The sequence below is a fragment of the Gasterosteus aculeatus genome, chromosome 17 (assembly GCF_964276395.1).
Source record: "Gasterosteus aculeatus chromosome 17, fGasAcu3.hap1.1, whole genome shotgun sequence".
Taxonomy (NCBI): domain Eukaryota; kingdom Metazoa; phylum Chordata; class Actinopteri; order Perciformes; family Gasterosteidae; genus Gasterosteus; species Gasterosteus aculeatus.
Window position 1 is genome coordinate 17784409 of NC_135705.1, and position 17518 is coordinate 17801926.

Genomic DNA, 17518 nt, shown 5'->3' on the forward strand with positions numbered 1-17518 from the left:
TCTCTGATGTTTCTCACTCAAGAGTGTTTTTGCGGAGATAAATGGTTGATGAATGTCGAGTAAAGGGCCGTCAACAAATGAAAGTCTCCCTTTATTTGCCTGTTATACTATTTACAAGAAAAATCCAAACAAGATAGTTCTTCCCAAAAGGAACTTAGCTAAAATTTCATTAATGTTTTTTTTATTTTCTGGAAAAAATATCAATCGCTACAGCAAGACCAGCCTTAATAAAGCACAACATGCCAGTGTGGATGAGAAATACACACAGTGCTAGAGGTCGGACTTAAGTGAACACTGCATGCGTCTGTCTAATATTTGTAATACTCTATGAATAAGTTGTGGGTGGCAGAAGGGATGAGAGGCTCTACTTGTATTCTGCTAAAGGTTCTGGATTTGAAAATAAGGCGACGTCTGTAGCGTAAACTACCACAGCGTTTGAGATTTGCCATCCGGACGTCAAATAATGAAAAAGAAATCACTGACTTATATGAGATTGTTTAGTGTTTGTGGACTGCGTATGATGAAGAAGAGGCAAATAGTGGGAAATAAGAGGTTAGTTAATTCATCAACAACCGTGACACAAAGTCTCGAATGGTCTTTTTACTGAATTGTCCTGCAATCTCACAATTAACTTCTCTTACGCCTCTGGGATTGAAAAACGCCAGTAAAACCTGACTGCAGACTGTGAAAAACAGCACTGTAGAATCAAAACAATATTTTTCCTTTGTTTTGATCAATCAGTTGATTTTTTAATCTCTTATTTTACTTTTTAGATTTGTTTCGTTGACACATTGTCCCACTCTTGTTTAGGATTTGATATGAATGCAGAAAACAAACGTTGTACGGTTCAACTTCCTTGTTTGAACCAGTAAACAATTGTGTTTTTAGGGAGTAGAACAATTCTCAGAGGTAGTTCTGGGCCTCTTGACGCTAATTGCCTTTGTAGGGTTCGTACATTTATTTCTGCACACATTGTGCTAAACTGTTGGGACAAGCAAGGAACAGCTCGAAAAATAATGACAAAATGACAAACGTACCCTAAAAGTCCCGCCGCACCTTCACCGAGTATAAGATATATTTATTCACAAGCACCACATATTTTGCTCTCTATATTACACAGACACACACACACACACACACACACACACACACACACACACACACACACACACACACACACACACACACACACACACACACACACACACACACACACAATCTACACCCAGTAACACAGTGAGGCGGAATAGCTGCACTGAAACCAGCTCAGAACAGATCCCAGAAGTGTCTGGTCTAAAATTCCTTTTGCTTTCTTCAAGTGTACATATTTATAAATATTTTACACTTTTATTTCACACTGCCCCGGTTTTGAAGCGGGGTTTGGTTGTGATCCGCGAAGCTGAAAATATCATCCGGCAGCTGTTGTGTGATCCGTGACAAACTGGACAAGAGAAAATGAATGTGCCTCGCTGTTTACTCTCAAGACTTGTGCACATTTCTCCTCAACAGACTTAAGGGGAGAACACACGATCGGGACAGTGAATTAGATCTCTTTGTCATTTTTAACAATACATTGTCTATTTTTTTTTAGCTAAAGTGATGGATATTGGAAAAAAGGACCACTGCTGTGAAAGTGTTCATTTTGATCTGGATGTGCATGTTGAAGATCAAACATATGTGGCAGTCGCAGGTATCAGATGATCTGCACCACTAAGCACAAACTGGCTTAATGAGTGAGTCGAGTTGAGCCTTCAACAACTATAATTACTAGTAGAATTTAACATTATGTTTCAGTGAATAATAAACCTATATATATATTTGTTATTTTGCATTCCCATAAATCACAATTTTCTCGGAATATAAATGTCCGGAATCCTTTTTTTTCTTAAAAGCTTAACGTCCTGTGCAAAATAGCGGGTTTGTAGTCTTTCTTACACTTTCGTCATCTGGATTGAATCCGCTATCCTTGAGCTTTTATCAGTAGATACCTGAATAGTGAGGCGATCTTCCTCCCTCTACCTTGCTCTTCTTCATTGTTGCATTGCATTCAGAGGGAGGATGACGCGCTGGGAGGTCACTTATAGAGAGAGTGTTGTGTTTGTTCCCGTCTCTCTCTCTCTGAGTGAATGTCTCCACCGATGGGATTATATTGAAAATCAAACAGAGATTCGCGGAGCAGTGAAAGCGCTTCAGAGGCACAAGGCCACACAAGGCCCATGGCTTTCTGTATTTGTTAAGACAAATTATTTCCATCGTCCATCTTGTTATCAGCCTGCCAGGCTATTTTTGCAGTTTATAAATGCACAGTTTGTTGGTGCAGAGATTCACGTTATACACGCAACATACCGAATATGTTCTAAATATTGAACGTTATCAAAATGCTATAAACTGGCTGTCAAATATGGAATGATCTTTACACACGCGAGGTGTGTAGAGTGATGTCACCTGCCTGTTTCCTTTCCGCAGCAGAAACATTGACGTTTGCTGTTTATAACTTGCTTTTCACACTAATAGGAAGAACACTTTGTGTATGTGAGCAATTACTGCACCGATGGAGATGAATGCCGCTATCATACCGCTCTGTCAGGAGCTGTGTGGCCGCAATTATTTCATGTTTGTAGTTTAAAAAATACTCAACAGTGTGTCACAGGTTTCCGTCCCTGAGATGTAGAGTAAAGGCAAATCGTTCAGACTCTTCCCGTCTGTGTCGTACTATGTGGTTTCAGGCACATTGAACAAACATGTCCAGTGTTTAATTTAATTACGAGGAGTTGTCATGATTTTTTAACTCTACATTAATGGTCAAAATCATTTTTAACAGGTTAGAATACAATCCAGAAAACTAAGGCGAGAGCCATTTCTGTAATCAATCCGGCAGAAAGTATTAACACATCAAAGTGACTCTAATTAAACATCAGTATACGGTAACTATGAACAATGCCTTCGATAAAATGAGTTAAGATCAAGCGGACTTGAAGCCTTTGACCTGCAATGGGAAGTTGCATCAGAATGTTTACTTTGAAGTTAAAACACGCTCACCCTTGAGCTCCATCACCCCTGAGAAATAACAGTGTTGTAAGATGCTCAAATCTGTTCCAGCAGCGGACGTTTAACTGCTGTGTCAAAGCCATTGAGCAAAGAGAGAGATCATGAACATGGAAGGATCCGAGTTTTCTAGATCTGGTCCAAACAAAGCCTGAGCCCTCATGCCACCCATCCGCTAAATGACGCATTCAGCCATATTTCAGTGGATGTTAACAATCGTGTCGTTGTGTCTTCAATGAGAGAAGCAATAATCAATCATGCTTTGCTTTCGGGCTTGTAGAAAAGGTGGATACGAGATTGTCTGTTGTGCTGACCCGTATTTGTCTTTGTCTTTGTCAAAAGCCCTGTTGTGGTTTAGAAGCCTGTTGCTATGACAACCACCATTTAATACCAGTGGTGTGTAGGAAGGCATAGAGGTATGGGTGCAAAATTAGCAAATGGCTCCATGCATGTTTTATAATCTATTCACAATTTGCACATGTGTGTTTGTGTCGGGGTAATGAATTAAACGAGTAAATAACATTCATTCATGCGCACTGGGTCCTATCTTCCCATGATTAATTCAAGGACTGATATACTGTATACGCTTCAAAGTGAATACTTTACCCTGGGTAGATTGAAAACATCATTCCATTCAGTAACTCACTGATTTGTATATTGGACTCATCCTCCTTATGGAGATGAGGTAGTGAGCCACATCTCTCAGGAAAATCAGCATCAGCCCAGTTCCTGTAAGTGCGTTATTCAAATGACACATGTGTTTCCGTCAAAAGTTATTTATTGATTAAAGACAAGTTAATGTTTCCAAAGTAACCGATATACTGTACCTGTTATAACTGATGTTGGTACAATCAAATGTGGATTTACCTTAATCATCACAGTACATAGGTCTTAATATTAAACATGATTATGAACAAATTCTTAATTCAGAGACAGGCAGAAACTACATCCACTACTACATGATGTCTAAAATGAGGCAACTTTACTTTTTGGGATATCAGAAATATAAAGTTCTGCAAAAACATAACTGTAAAATCTGCAAAGGCTATTTCTTTCAAACCATGTATATAACAGAGTCTAAACCGTAATAGTTTTGCATCAGTTGTAAACTGAAAAATAGCACCACTGTTTGTTAAAAGTGGATAGTGTGAGTACAAACCCACAGACAGACCTCATAAACTTTGATGCAAAAGAGACAGAGAGACCCTCGTAATTACAATGATGTGAAACACATTCATTTGTTGCTGAAAAATGTGCTAAACTAGTTTGTAACCATTGAATTGTACTTATTTTATTGTTAAGACATCAGTTAAAAGTTCTCGTATTACACGATGTTTTGTAAAATGTAGCCAATTTCTCATTTCAATGACGTGGATTATTATTTGCGCAGAAATCCGAGACACGCCACCGAAATACGTTACAGGCTTGATGCACATTATGGACATCCGGTCTCTGTGTTGTTGTAGCTATGGTAACCTCGTAGAGCACCAAATGTTCTCCCTGAAGTGTGAGGTATCATCTGTGACACTGTGCCTCCTCCCTGTGGGAAAGAAAAAACTGTATAAATTCGCATGACTTTGACAACTATTGAGATGACTTACTCCGAGAGGACCAATTCACCAAAATTCCATCACATTATTAGAGCTAAAATGTTGGTTTGGTTTTCTTCCTGAGATATATTTCCAATAATGGGGGGATTAAAATCCCATTATTGGCCATTTTCACAAATGCAGCATGCCTTTCTAGAAATACTGTCACACTTTTAAACCGGGAGGATACAGAAAACACAACGAGCTTCTTCAATAGACTATTTATCTTATAGATATAGTGATGCAATTAATTAGAAAACACTTGATGAAACAACTCAAGCAAGCAGCTGCATTTGCAAAAAGAAATTACACAAATGTTATTATTCTGAAATGTATTACATTACACCTATTAGACTCAAACCATGTAGGAACAATCCCATAGAGTAGAAGATTAAAATGACACGTTCCAGGTAGTCATTACTCCTCTATATTCTTTAAAGCAGACGTTGGCCAGCAGTATTAATGCCCTCAAAGTAAAATGATTACATGTCTTCTTCAGTAGCACTTTTCTGTGGCTGAAACCTTCTTTTACATGATTTGTTATATTAAATTATTCTGATGTATGTTTGATGTTCATGGATTCACTTTGAGCATCGATAACATGTTACTTTGTATAATTAAAACTGTTTCATTAGGAAACATTTTCAACTTCCTCTGGCCTCTGAAACGGCTTTAGTAGCTCTCAAGGTCTCCACTGATGCTCGTGAGGAGCCTGCATTCAGCCCTTCAAAGGCTCTCATCACAGACCCCATGACTATTGGTTTTGGTTTCTATGACAACTAAGTTGAAATATAAGTTGACTCATCTTTTACAAGCTTGAGAACATGAATGTGGAGAAAAAATATTTCGGTCCAAATATGCTTTCAGGGCTAATTTTGCACTGGGAAAAAATATATTAATCATATTTATTTATGAATAATCGTGAAGTGACCCTAAGACATGGTTTGGACTCTCTGATAACTTTTTTTTATACCTTTTTCAAGAATATTCCTATAAAGCAAAAATGCACCATACATTTTTAGCAGGTCTGGCTCGTTTTTCCAAATATAGACATACATCTATAGATAGATATAGATATCTATATAAAGATACATAGACATATACTACATGACAACACTGTCAGGGATTAAAGGGAAGAAGACAGACATGTTAAACAGTGAAGCAGGCGTCACTGGAGTCCATTCATAGACTCACAAAGGCTGGATGAACCAGACGCAGCCATGGTAACATAGGAACGAGCAGAGCATTGGTAGTTCCAGAGAAGCACAGTGAGGTACTGCCTGCGAGCTTCGTGACGCAGATTTCATATTTGCGTATGCTCCTGAATGACGGACTAAAAAGCTGTCATGGGAATAATTACAACAGATAAGAATCAAATTAGAGGAATGTGCCGGATGGGACATTCGACATCGGACATAAAAGAAAGAACAAAAGCAAAAAGCTACCACAACACTGTTTTATTGGGAGGCACCGATGTTTCTTTTTTTTAACCACTCGGTGGTGAAAAAATAACTAATATATTATGACGTGAAGGATCCTGCATCGCCTAAACAGCAACAGTTACCAGATTCTCATTTATCACCAGCTTAAGGTGTTGGAGGTCAAAATGTAGATCTTCTTTCAGATGACTGGCAACGCAAGCGACTGAGTTGAACCGCTTAACATGTTATCATAAAGGTGTTGATTCAATAAGAACTGTGCCTGGTAAATTATGGCAAAAGAAGATCTCCTGATGGTAGAGTATATTACGTCAAAGACCGGAGAAATACGTAGGTATTCCGACAATATAACTCATTTATTCTTACGATTGCACGGACTCAATATTGATTTGCATCAACATTACATTACCCCTGAAATCTCAAATATTTTAAAATGGCCCTAAAAGTTGCTGGAGGAATCCTTGCTGTGAGATGTATTGGCAAAATAATTTACTAGCTTCTTTTCATATGGCACTAAACACTGCAACATCCGTCTCTGGAGAGGCAGTTACTATAGTGACAGTGCACCAAAATTGCGGATGTAAAAGTCAATTTAGCTGTAAGTGAAAAGACTGATCATTGGAACACATGAGAATGAAGTTTATAAAATCCTTAAATCTCTAAATAATATTTGTCTCCCAATGGGTGTATTTAAGCACTATTTTTGATTTACACATTTCTTAACTGCTTTTGGTGAATAAATAATTTCATGTCTTTCTAATTTAGCAACAGCGTCACTGGGGTTATACTTATACTTTAATTTCCAAGTGTACTTTTACCTTTAAAGAAATTCCCTTTCCCCCGTAACATTCAGCTCTCCGATCCCATGTCAGATGTCACCACTGATTGACTCCATCCTCCAACGGATGATCCGAGGATTATAAACTTCCCGCTCTAAAATAATGGCCGTGCTATAAGGGAATCCAGGGCACATTTCGGATACAGAACAACCTGTACTGCGAAGACAGCCAGAGTTCTGGTGTGTGATACCGGGAGTCAGAGAAGAGCGAGTAGGTGTTTTTGTGGGTAGGTGGGGAGTAGGTTAAAGATGCTCCACCACTCTCCTGTTATCCCAATGGCCTTTCAGCGGCATTACTCATTTCAGGAAGAGCCACTCGTGTTACATAAGCCAGTGCTACAGAGTCTGGCTACCAGCTCAAACACCTGCATGGCCTCTAAATACCTGTACATCATCGCAAACGTGTCACCGATGGTTCGATTGGTTTTAGTTCTTAAAACGGCTCAGCTGCATCACTCACAGACACAAAACAGCTTTGGTATGTAAAATGTTAACATACACTCAGTGTCACGCCGGTGAAGAGGTTAAAGGTGGCAGGTTGTTGGTGTTGTTTCTACTTCACTTCACCACCTCTCCTGGGAAGAGCAGGTCGCGCAACTCTGAAGAAGGCACACAGTCCATGAATGATAATATTCTGTGCTAAAGTTTAAGTTCAACTCCAGAAAGAGTGCCTTTAGTTTATTTTAGTACCGTTTTGAATCATTGTTTGTTGGTAGTTTACTTGTTTTTGCAACATATTGCATTTTCCTGTGTTTTTCTAAAACGTACTTGCAGTCATTAAGGTCAATCTCGGCCCCCGGAGTTGCTTTGCGAATCTCTTCATCTTTCTTGAATTAACTTTGATTTTGAAATATGCAATAATTTGTCTTAAATCAAATATAACCGAAATAATAAAAACGCCACTGCGCCGTTCACAGCAAAATCTGTAGCAAACAAAGACACTCATGAGCACAGATTGCTTTACACGCGAGGTAAGACGCTCTTATGATGCGATAGAACGATAGAAGCCAATTCCAACTCTGAGGAAAACACACAACTTTTTAACGCTGCTCAATGGGGAAAGTGCTAAAATGACGTTACTATTCGTCAAACCATTTGCTGCACTGGCCTGCGCACGCACGCACGCGCGCACACACACGCGCACACGGTGTATTGGCGCACGTCGCACGCACTCCTCCCCTCCTCCCTGCAGCGCGGTCAGCTGTTGCCATCGCACGTTCGCGTAATACTCGCCGTGAACAAGCGGACCTGTCGGAAATGCGCGAGGATCCTAAACCTCTCCACGAGCACGCCGACCGTCAAAGCAGGGGAAGAAAAAGTGAAGCCGCCGCAGGAAAGATACTAAAAGATCAGATTGCTGGTGATTGCCAGTTCACCTCGTTGAAGGTAAGTGGACACCATTTGCGTAATCTTTGATTCACCAACGTGGACACCAATGTCCAGCGTGTGACGTGAGCCTCATTTTGTTCAGAGGTCGGCGGACACGAAAGACGAATGATCGGCTCGGAAAACTTTTGCGACAGGGAAACATGTTCGGTCAGAACATCAGACGTGACATTCGCGTGATTTTCTTTCTTCTTCCTGCAACGTCAAATCTAACGTGTGCTATGCGCAAATGGGCTTCAGTAACACACACTGTGCATCTGCTGGAGTGCAGCGAATGCCATCAGCGCCGCGCCGCAATCACCTGTTTTGCAGCCGAAGCCAAAGTTTGCGCATATTTCTGCTCACCAACAAGTCCGTCCTCGGTGTGATTTACATAAAGCATGCGGCCGGTGCGCTCGGACTGCGGCACCTCTCCGGCTCACGTTGCGTCCGGCGGTGTCTGTGCCACTTAAGTCGTTATTTTTTGTCATCGTTTCACGCGTAAAGAGCGTGTGATTTAGTGAACGAAGCCCAGAAGGAACGGACGGCGGAGGCTGCGACATGTCGGGATATGAAGCTGCCCTTTATCTTCTGAATTTACCAAACCAAGAGAGACACACTCCAGGTCATGCCAGGTCATTCCTTGCAAGAGCTGCTTCCGTTGCAAATTTTAGCATTGGGCAAAATGCACACGGATCAATCACTTGGCGACACGTTAATAGTGTAACATGCATGTAAACTGTGTGAAAAGTTTGGGACGCCTGCTGCACTGCAGGACTCTCGCGTTGCAGCCCACTGACAACAGGAAAGCCTTTGCAGGAGGTTTATAGACACTATTGGAAATATTCAAGATCTAGAATGTTTAAGTAACCTTGTGGTGATATAACCCCTGATTTATAGTAAACTGCCACACGCTTATCTATTTTTTCTCTTCCCCCTTATGATGGTTTGTTCCAAGAAACAGTGAAAGACATCATTGACGGAGGTCTTATTTGAATGGAGTTTCAAACCTTTTGTTTACGTAAAGGGTATCACACTAAATGTAATCCGTGTGTGTCATTGGGCCGCATAGTTAATAAGCGCATGTGTCCATCAGATAGCTGGGCCACACCGGGTTTTCAGACGTATGGTAAAATAAATGCAAAAAAACGATTATCCGTTATTATTATTCTGGTTCGCATTGCGGATTTTGTTTGGTTTTCTGTGTTTGAGTTCAGATCAGTGGACCCAGTGGCAGAAGTGTCTGTGAGTACGCAGCGAGCTGTTCGGCACAGACGGTGCCACGGTGCATACAGTAGCACTTGGTGACCATGGCAACAAAACAACATCAGAAGAAACTGGTCAGATCAGCCAGTGATGCCCGAGAAGAGATGAATGGTGGAGTCGAGCACAAAGAAGGACTGACTCACGCTTCATCAAAACGTTCTTTTTCTTTTGGACACAATTTTCTTCTTCTGCCCAAGTCTGATATTATGTCCTTGAAAATTTGAGGTGTGAATGTGTTCTTTGTGTTCACAGCTAGAAAGTGCGACATTTAAGCCATAAATGAGGCATTACAGGCTTCTCAAACTGGCTCAGACATCCTCCCCCCCCCCCCCCAAACCACCATCTGCCCCGGGTCACCAGGCCGCTCACTTTGAAGAGGTTCAATCCTCTCTCTCGTCTGACACGACTTCGAGCGGCAAACCTGCAGTTCTACAAAAGCTAAATAACAACGTTGTTACCAACGCATCGTGTGTTGCTGGTGAGCAAAAGCCACAAGTTTGCTTCTCAACGGCGCTGGAGCCCACCAGCTAGCAGCTAAATAATAAAAGCTTTTTTTTTTTTCATCAAATAGAGAACATGCATCACATCATTTGTAGTAAATGAATGTCACTCTGCTCTCAATTAATGTGTGCGTTTTATATTTGATTCATTGCCTCTTTCAAGCCACCTGAAACACCTGATCAAATGGGAAAAGAGAGACATTTAGTCCGGTGTGCTCGTCCACATGGTTGATGTTGGATCTAATAGTGGGGATTAGTAAATGTCTCAGTGCCAAAAACAGTCTGTGGCCCAACGCCATGCATCACAACCACACCAGGATGAGAAGAGTCACAAAATAATGAATTCCATCATGACGTTATGAACTGCAAACATGACATTACGCAACCATTTATCGTTCATATTTTAATTATTTGCATCTCTATCTCTGAGCTATCTCTTGACTACAGCCTAAACCGTATGAACATCCGGTTCCAGTCTCACTAGAAGAGTTTTTATCAAATTAGATCACGTTGTTCGGGCTTTGTCTCTCCTCCGGGCGCGTCTACGTTTTCATAATGCCGAGCTTTGCGACAGTCTGAATTCAGAAGAGCACTTAGAGTCCCATTAGTGAAGAAGACTTCATTCAGATCTCTCAAAAGGCAAAGATAAAAGAACCCTGATTCAGCAATACTTCAGTGTTACCTACATTTTTTAAAAATATTTTGGCTAAGGAAAGAAGCCTTTTATCTCCAAGAATGCTTTGAAATGTGTGTGTGTGTGTGTGTGTGTGGGGGTCTGACTTCTCATTCTCAGTGTTGGGTTTAGAGTCGGGACTCTGCAGAACAGGTGAAGGGATAATTCATCAGGAGATGATTGCATTAAATAGTCTTCACCTCTTGACTCTGCTTGTCACGCAGGGTATTGTACGTCGTCGGGAGTTGGATATATTTTGGTCTTTTGTCCCAAAGACCTCACATCGGCACAATCTGATGTAGTCTGTAAATTTAATATACATTTACAAACAATATAGAAGCGTTAAGGAACGATAAAGAAGGAACTGAGTAGTGGAATTAATTCCACATCTCGCATGCATCATCTACGTGGTTGTATCGGCCTGAACACGGAAGACGGGAGGGAAGCATTTATTATTAAAATAAATAATTCTGGTACCCAGACGGCACAGTTGTGTGGATTTCGGCGAGAGCCGGAGCCCGTGCGGGGGCGTGTGGGTATTGTGCTTGCAGGGTTCTTGTAAAGGAGAATTTAATGCTTATCATACTAACTAACTGTGTTAACCGACAGACGAACACGGAGGGGGGGACTTTCCTCTTGAATTACTTCTTTGGTTATGATCCAAATAGTATTAACGTCAGTGGAGATCAGTGCGTACGTGGCCCGGCGGAGGAATTGGCATCAGATGCAAGTAAAATATCCTGGTGTTGGGATGAGCACTTATGGATGAAAGTACTTCTAGAGACGTACTGAGAACATATCTTGTGTATTTATTCTGTCAGAAGATTTAAGGTTTAACGCAGCGTTTCTGTTGATGTGCGACATGCGGGTCCTTGAGGAACAAGTTCTCGCATGTTCTTCATCATATAGTTTATACTAATGGATTGTCAGTTTCTCATAACGGAAAGGGTAAAGTGCATGTCAGATTATTTCTCTCAGTCCGATGAACGTGTTGAGGTACTACAGTAACGTCTAATGATTTAACTTAACTTGAATACCAACTGACACAGAGACTCATGCCAAGAAACTGCCTCTGGGGGAAGAAAGAGACCTGCAGCACTGTAGCAAAGCTACTTCAATAACCTGTTATTAACATATAAGATTGTATCCAAATTAATGAAACATCTTGTATTTTTCTGTCCTGTTATATATTGATCAAAGACGGATACGGTCCATTAAATTAGTATGAATAAAGAGGCCAAAATAAGGAACATCAGTGGAAACGGACACTCTTAAGTGCTAATAACCAAGCAATTTGCCCAAAGTCCCCCTTTTTCTAATGAGGTCCACACTGGAGATCTGAGAGGACTGGATCATAGATTAATGAGTCCCCCTGTGGGCAGTAGCACACTGTCTGCAACTACAGGACTTCACGAAACACAACATCTTCTCCATGAGACTTTGTTGCCTGCAAGTAACAAACAGCGCTACAGCACATGCAGATCATCCCTTTGTGCAGTCTTAAAGACCTCGTTTCTTTCCTCGTATTTATTAGACCACTCTGTTGTACTGCAGATGGATGCTAAAGCCTCTGATGGGGTGTTGACTGCGGCTCCAGACAGCACCTCAGTCAGAATTGTTCTACTCCCACTCTCCCGTGCTGGCTGCCTTTTCTTCTGTGATGCTTGCCAAAAAAGTGGGTCTCTATTTCACGCGAGCGCTCTGTTTCACCAGTGATAGTAATAAGAAATGTCAGTGGTGGACGCGCAGCCGCGGTGATTCAAATCAATCTTATTGAAATTTCTGCAGTTAATTGTACCAAAATGGTTCCCTTGCAACGAGCATTTACTAAAGACATGTATCAGAAAGTTACTTAAGAAGTTCATTCGAAAGATTGACGGCCTAATTGTTCAAGCTTCCTTATAAATAAACCAGTGTTATGTCACCCTAAGTTCTATAGTTCTCCAGTTTTCATTGGGAAATAAATGCAGCATGGTTTCGTTATATATTGATTCATTGATTTAGTTAGGCTTTGGAATTGGCATAAAACGTGTTAAAGGATCATTTATTGGGCTTTTATTATATTTAGTCATTTTGAATGTAATGATTTATCCTGCAGTGTGTTCAGATACAGACGTGTATGCTATGCAGGCAGAGAGACCACAGTTTTCCTCTTGTAATAAGTACGATGTGGTTGAATAAAAGGAAGTATATAGTGAGACATTATAGATGAATCAACCATCAAAGATTTTCACAGTAAGATTGCTGGTTGTATCAATCCATCGGGGGCAACGTTGCAATTCAGCAAGCAGCTCTGATTCACAGCAATTTTTATTTTTGCATCAACAATGGTGTATATTTAAATTAGATTAAATCTCCAAGCTTTTTGCCATATTGTTTAGCCATTAAAACTAGATTGATTATATTGTGTATTAAACATGGCAACCATTCAGTAGATTGAAATTCATATTGTTGTGACTTCATTTTCAAACCATTTGCTGTCAGTTGATGAGGAAGTATTATGACAACTTCCTCTTTAACCTACTTGCTTTTGTCCATGCACTTTTATTCCTCGAGATTTGTACAGTTAACAGCTATCTCAAATTTCAATAGTCTTCCACAATAAAAAAAAAAGAAAAGAAAAAGAGGAGACAATAGTTACAGCAACAATACTGGGTCAAATCTATTTGAATATCTTTCCTGCAGAAAGCAGACAGATGAATAAATGCTGCAGCAGCAGCAGCACGCAGCTGACTCACTGCAGAGTGGAAAGAAACAAGCCTGGCAGCCGGACTGAGTTCACTGAGGATGATTATATTATTTATGTTGTTGTTGTTGTTGTTGGTTTGCTCTGGTGGTAATTTGAAATGATTTGCTCCCACCAGCTTAATTACACATTTGTAACTACTCTCATACGTTTGCTCGCATTTCTTTTTCGAGAACTAAATAGCCGCGTACCTTCACCGCCCGCTAACGTTGTGTGCACTCATTTACCGCATCAATTTTTTTTCTTCTCCCCGAGCAACACTTTCTACCTTTCCTAATACTGCCTTTAATTAACAATTGTATTTCTGTATAAACCAATTTGTTCTGTTTTCTTTCGCCACAGCAACACACTTACAGTAACATTTGTAACAGTAATGAGCGCACAATCGAGCTCCGTCCGCTTCTCCATCCAGGCGCTCACCCGTGTTCAGATCCCCCTCGGGTGCAAAATGATGCTCTGCTGTTCACGCGGGATTTTAACGCGTGGCACATTTTGACACACAGGTTGTGTTGTGGCAGGACGTCCCCCGGCTGTAGGGCACGAGCTGCCATGCCATTTGGTTGTCTGACGCTCGGGGAGAAGAAGGATTACAACAATCCCTCGGAGGTGGCTGATAAATATGACCTTGGACAGATTGTTAAATCGTGAGTACATCCATGATTTACTGCTGATGAGGGAATAAAGACCACGAAAATGACACGTGTTTCTTATTTCCTAACTTTAACAGAGAGGAGTTTTGCGAGATTTTCCGGGCAAAGGACAGGAACACCTTGAAGATGTACACCTGTAAAAAGTTCCACAAAAAGGATGGAAGGAAAGTGAGGAAAGCTGCGAAGAATGAGATAATGATCTTAAAGATGTAAGTGACGTGATGGATGATGGAGGAACTCTTGAGGAACACTGAGACGTAATCACACACCATCAGGATTATTCTTTCTTGTTGTTAAAGCAAAAGTAAAACCGAGTTTCCTCCAAAAGCTCAACATCAATATTGCATATTGCTCGACAACTTGTACTACACACTGCCTGCACTAATCGATTCTCCTCCCCCCATTTTTCCGCCTTTTTGAAGGATAAAACATCACAACATCCTCCAGCTGGTTGACGCTTTTGAAACTAAGAAAGAGTACTTTGTTTTTCTGGAGCTGTGAGTATTGTCAGAGGCACTTGAGATAAATGTTGGCGCAGACTGTTGCGCTCGGGTTCTTCTCCACCCGCGTTGCTGTTCGTTAAGCGAAATGCGCCACGGTTTGGATGTGCCGTCTCTCCAGGGCGACGGGCAGAGAGGTGTTTGACTGGATCTTGGATCAAGGGTACTACTCGGAGAGGGACACCAGCAACGTCATGCGGCAGGTGCTGGAAGCCGTAGCGTACCTGCACTCTCTGAAAATCGTCCACAGAAATCTTAAGGTACATTACACTGCTGACACCTAGTGAGAAATAGCAGCATTTCTACCCGTGCAAAAACTAGTGATGTGTATATATAACTTATAGATTGTAAAATATATAACAAGGACTCCTTGATGAAGTCCTACTTGGAGTAACCTGTGTTTGTTTACTCATACAGCTGGAGAACCTGGTGTACTTTAATCGTTTGAAGCACTCCAAAATTGTTATCAGTGACTTCCAGTTGGCAAAACTTGAAAACGGACTCATAAAGGACCCGTGTGGCACCCCGGAATATCTCGGTAAGTAAGACGGAACCAATGACGCAGTTTTACCTAAGTGGAATTGACACGCGTGTAGACGTTTCCATTGTGCTGCTCAGCTCCTGAGGTGGTCGGGAGGCAGAGATACGGACGGCCTGTGGACTGTTGGGCCGTAGGCGTCACCATGTACATTCTGTAAGTGCTCACAAATACGCGACAGTCATTCTCTAACGTGCGATTTAAGGGACTTTATCGGAGGCGTGCGTTATACTGTACTGCTGTCATTCTGCCAAATCAATAGTTTGTCTGGAAACCCTCCTTTCTATGATGACGCCGATGAAGATGATGATCGTGATAAGAACCTTTTCCTAAAGATTTTGTCGGGAGACTACGAGTTTGATTCGCCATATTGGGATGACATTTCGGATTCTGGTAAGAGATGATTGTTTATTGAAATGCACATCAATGCTATTATATTTGATAGATGATATGCTCAGTGTTGAACCGTGTTGTTTATTTCATTTTCTCACAGCTAAAAACTTAGTGGCATCGTTGATGGAAGTGGACCAAGATCAGCGATTAACTGCACAGGAAGCGATCGCCCATGCATGGTAAGGATCGTAATGACAATACAGAACACATGGCCACACCGAAAAAGACTTATGTAATACAGGAACCACAAATATAACCAAATGCTGTAAAGAAATATACCATCGTGGCTTCTCTCAGGATTTCTGGAAACGCCGCCTCAGACAAGAACATCAAGGATGGCGTTTGTGCACAAATAGAAAAGAACTTTGCCAAAGCCAAATGGAAGGTAAGGAAAGAATATTCATGATCAGGACCCAATTCTTCAAGCGGCACCGTCTCAAACAGGTTTTTAAAACTTTCACTGAAGCCCCCACCCCTCTAAAATATTAAGTATGAGTATTGATTTATATCAGAATGCTATTAATTTCATTCAGAACCTGTCCTCAGAGCGTGCGCCATCATCCATCCGTTAAGTGTGTCGCGCGGTCCCACTAAATTCGACCCTTTGTCTTTTCTATCCCTCACAGAAAGCGGTCAGGGTGACCACCCTCATGAAGAGACTTCGGGCCTCTGAGCCGGGGGATTCCGGGGCCTCGGGTGTCGCTGCGGCCGACCCCAACGCACCGAGCGCCGGCGCTGCTCCCCCGGCTGGTGGCGGCGCTGCTGTCGGCGTCGCCGCCAGCATGACGGCCGCTCTCGGTGAAAAGCCCTCTGGCACACAGACTACCGTCACCTCTGCGCTCTGCTTGCCCAGTGCGGCCGGGCAGGAAGAGCGGCCGCCGGCGCGGCGCAATAGAGACGATCCCCAGATGTTGCCCCCTGGAAAGGGAGACTAGGCATCAAAACAGATACACGAAGAGGGACCCTCGCCAACCAACAAGCACATGTGCAGTACAGCCACTATATTTGGCGTCGTGATACCATGTCTATGCTGTTCGCCAAACCCCCCACACTTTGCTGAGTTAATTCATAGTACGATGCGTTTCATCAATTCTGCCTTCTGTAGTGATTGCTCTTTGAATAATGTTCTCCACTCTCCCTTGTTTATGGCGTACGAGTCCTTTTAAAGCTGGTGGCAAAGTCGTTCTTCTGTTGTTTCCTTGAAAATCTGTTAAAAAAAACAGTCATATTGTAATTTGGTGAATTCGCTGTATATACTGTAGGTGTGTTTGTTGGTTGCGACAAATTGCTACTTTTCAGCGTTTGTGACTTAAAATTATGAGTTGAGAGATTTAATTAATTGACCATATCAGTGTTTGAAAATGTGTTAATTATTAAAACACTTTTCATGTGTATTTAAGTTTACCCTACAAAAAACATAAGTTATACATATTTAATTATAAAAAATGTTAATTATGAAAATTGATTTCGTAACTTATTAGTGGATTCAACTTGACAAATAAACATTGACAAATGAACCGGTTTTATCTTCAGTGCAGTACAACTTCAGTCAACTTACAATTTTAAGGCAACAAGAAAGTATATTTTAAGTTAAAGTGCCTTAATATTTGTTGCAGTAATGTACTGTGCTGAAATGTTTCAAAACTTTAAAACGTTTTAGCTGCACTTCTGTTTAATTTCACGCTGCTGTATTGATACTTTTGACAAGACAATTAAAACACAGAAAACTAAAAGTAGAGTGTTGTGTGTGGAGTAATGTTTTGCTGTCCTGTTGTTGTGTTGTCCCTTGTAATGAGAACATTTCAGAGTTTATAGCTGAGTCCGTATACTGTATCTGTACGTATTTTTTGCATCGTAAACTTTTGTGTTTTTTTTATTTACGTGAATATTTAGCAACATTTAGCTGAGCTAACTAGTTGCTACCACGCTTGTGAATCAATAAAATGAGCAATACTGATTTTCTTGGAACTGTGACA

General features: G+C 41.2%; 1 protein-coding gene across 2 annotated transcripts; it reads left to right on the top strand.

Moving 5' to 3' along the window:
- Positions 1–8111: 8111 nt before the first annotated feature.
- LOC120835505 (caM kinase-like vesicle-associated protein) lies at positions 8112–17499 on the top strand. 2 transcript variants are annotated; one of them, XM_040204521.2, is made up of 11 exons: positions 8112–8297; positions 13980–14105; positions 14189–14320; positions 14534–14608; positions 14733–14871; positions 15029–15149; positions 15230–15305; positions 15412–15542; positions 15643–15721; positions 15840–15927; positions 16169–17499. In XM_040204521.2, the coding sequence occupies exons 2-11, from the start codon at positions 14011–14013 to the stop codon at positions 16475–16477; spliced, it is 1245 nt and encodes a 414-aa protein (XP_040060455.1). In that variant the 5' UTR covers positions 8112–8297; positions 13980–14010; the 3' UTR covers positions 16478–17499. The 2 variants fall into 2 exon arrangements, with proteins under 2 accessions (XP_040060455.1, XP_040060454.1); XM_040204520.2 differs by having other exon boundaries at positions 8155–8297; positions 13965–14105.
- Positions 17500–17518: the final 19 nt, after the last annotated feature.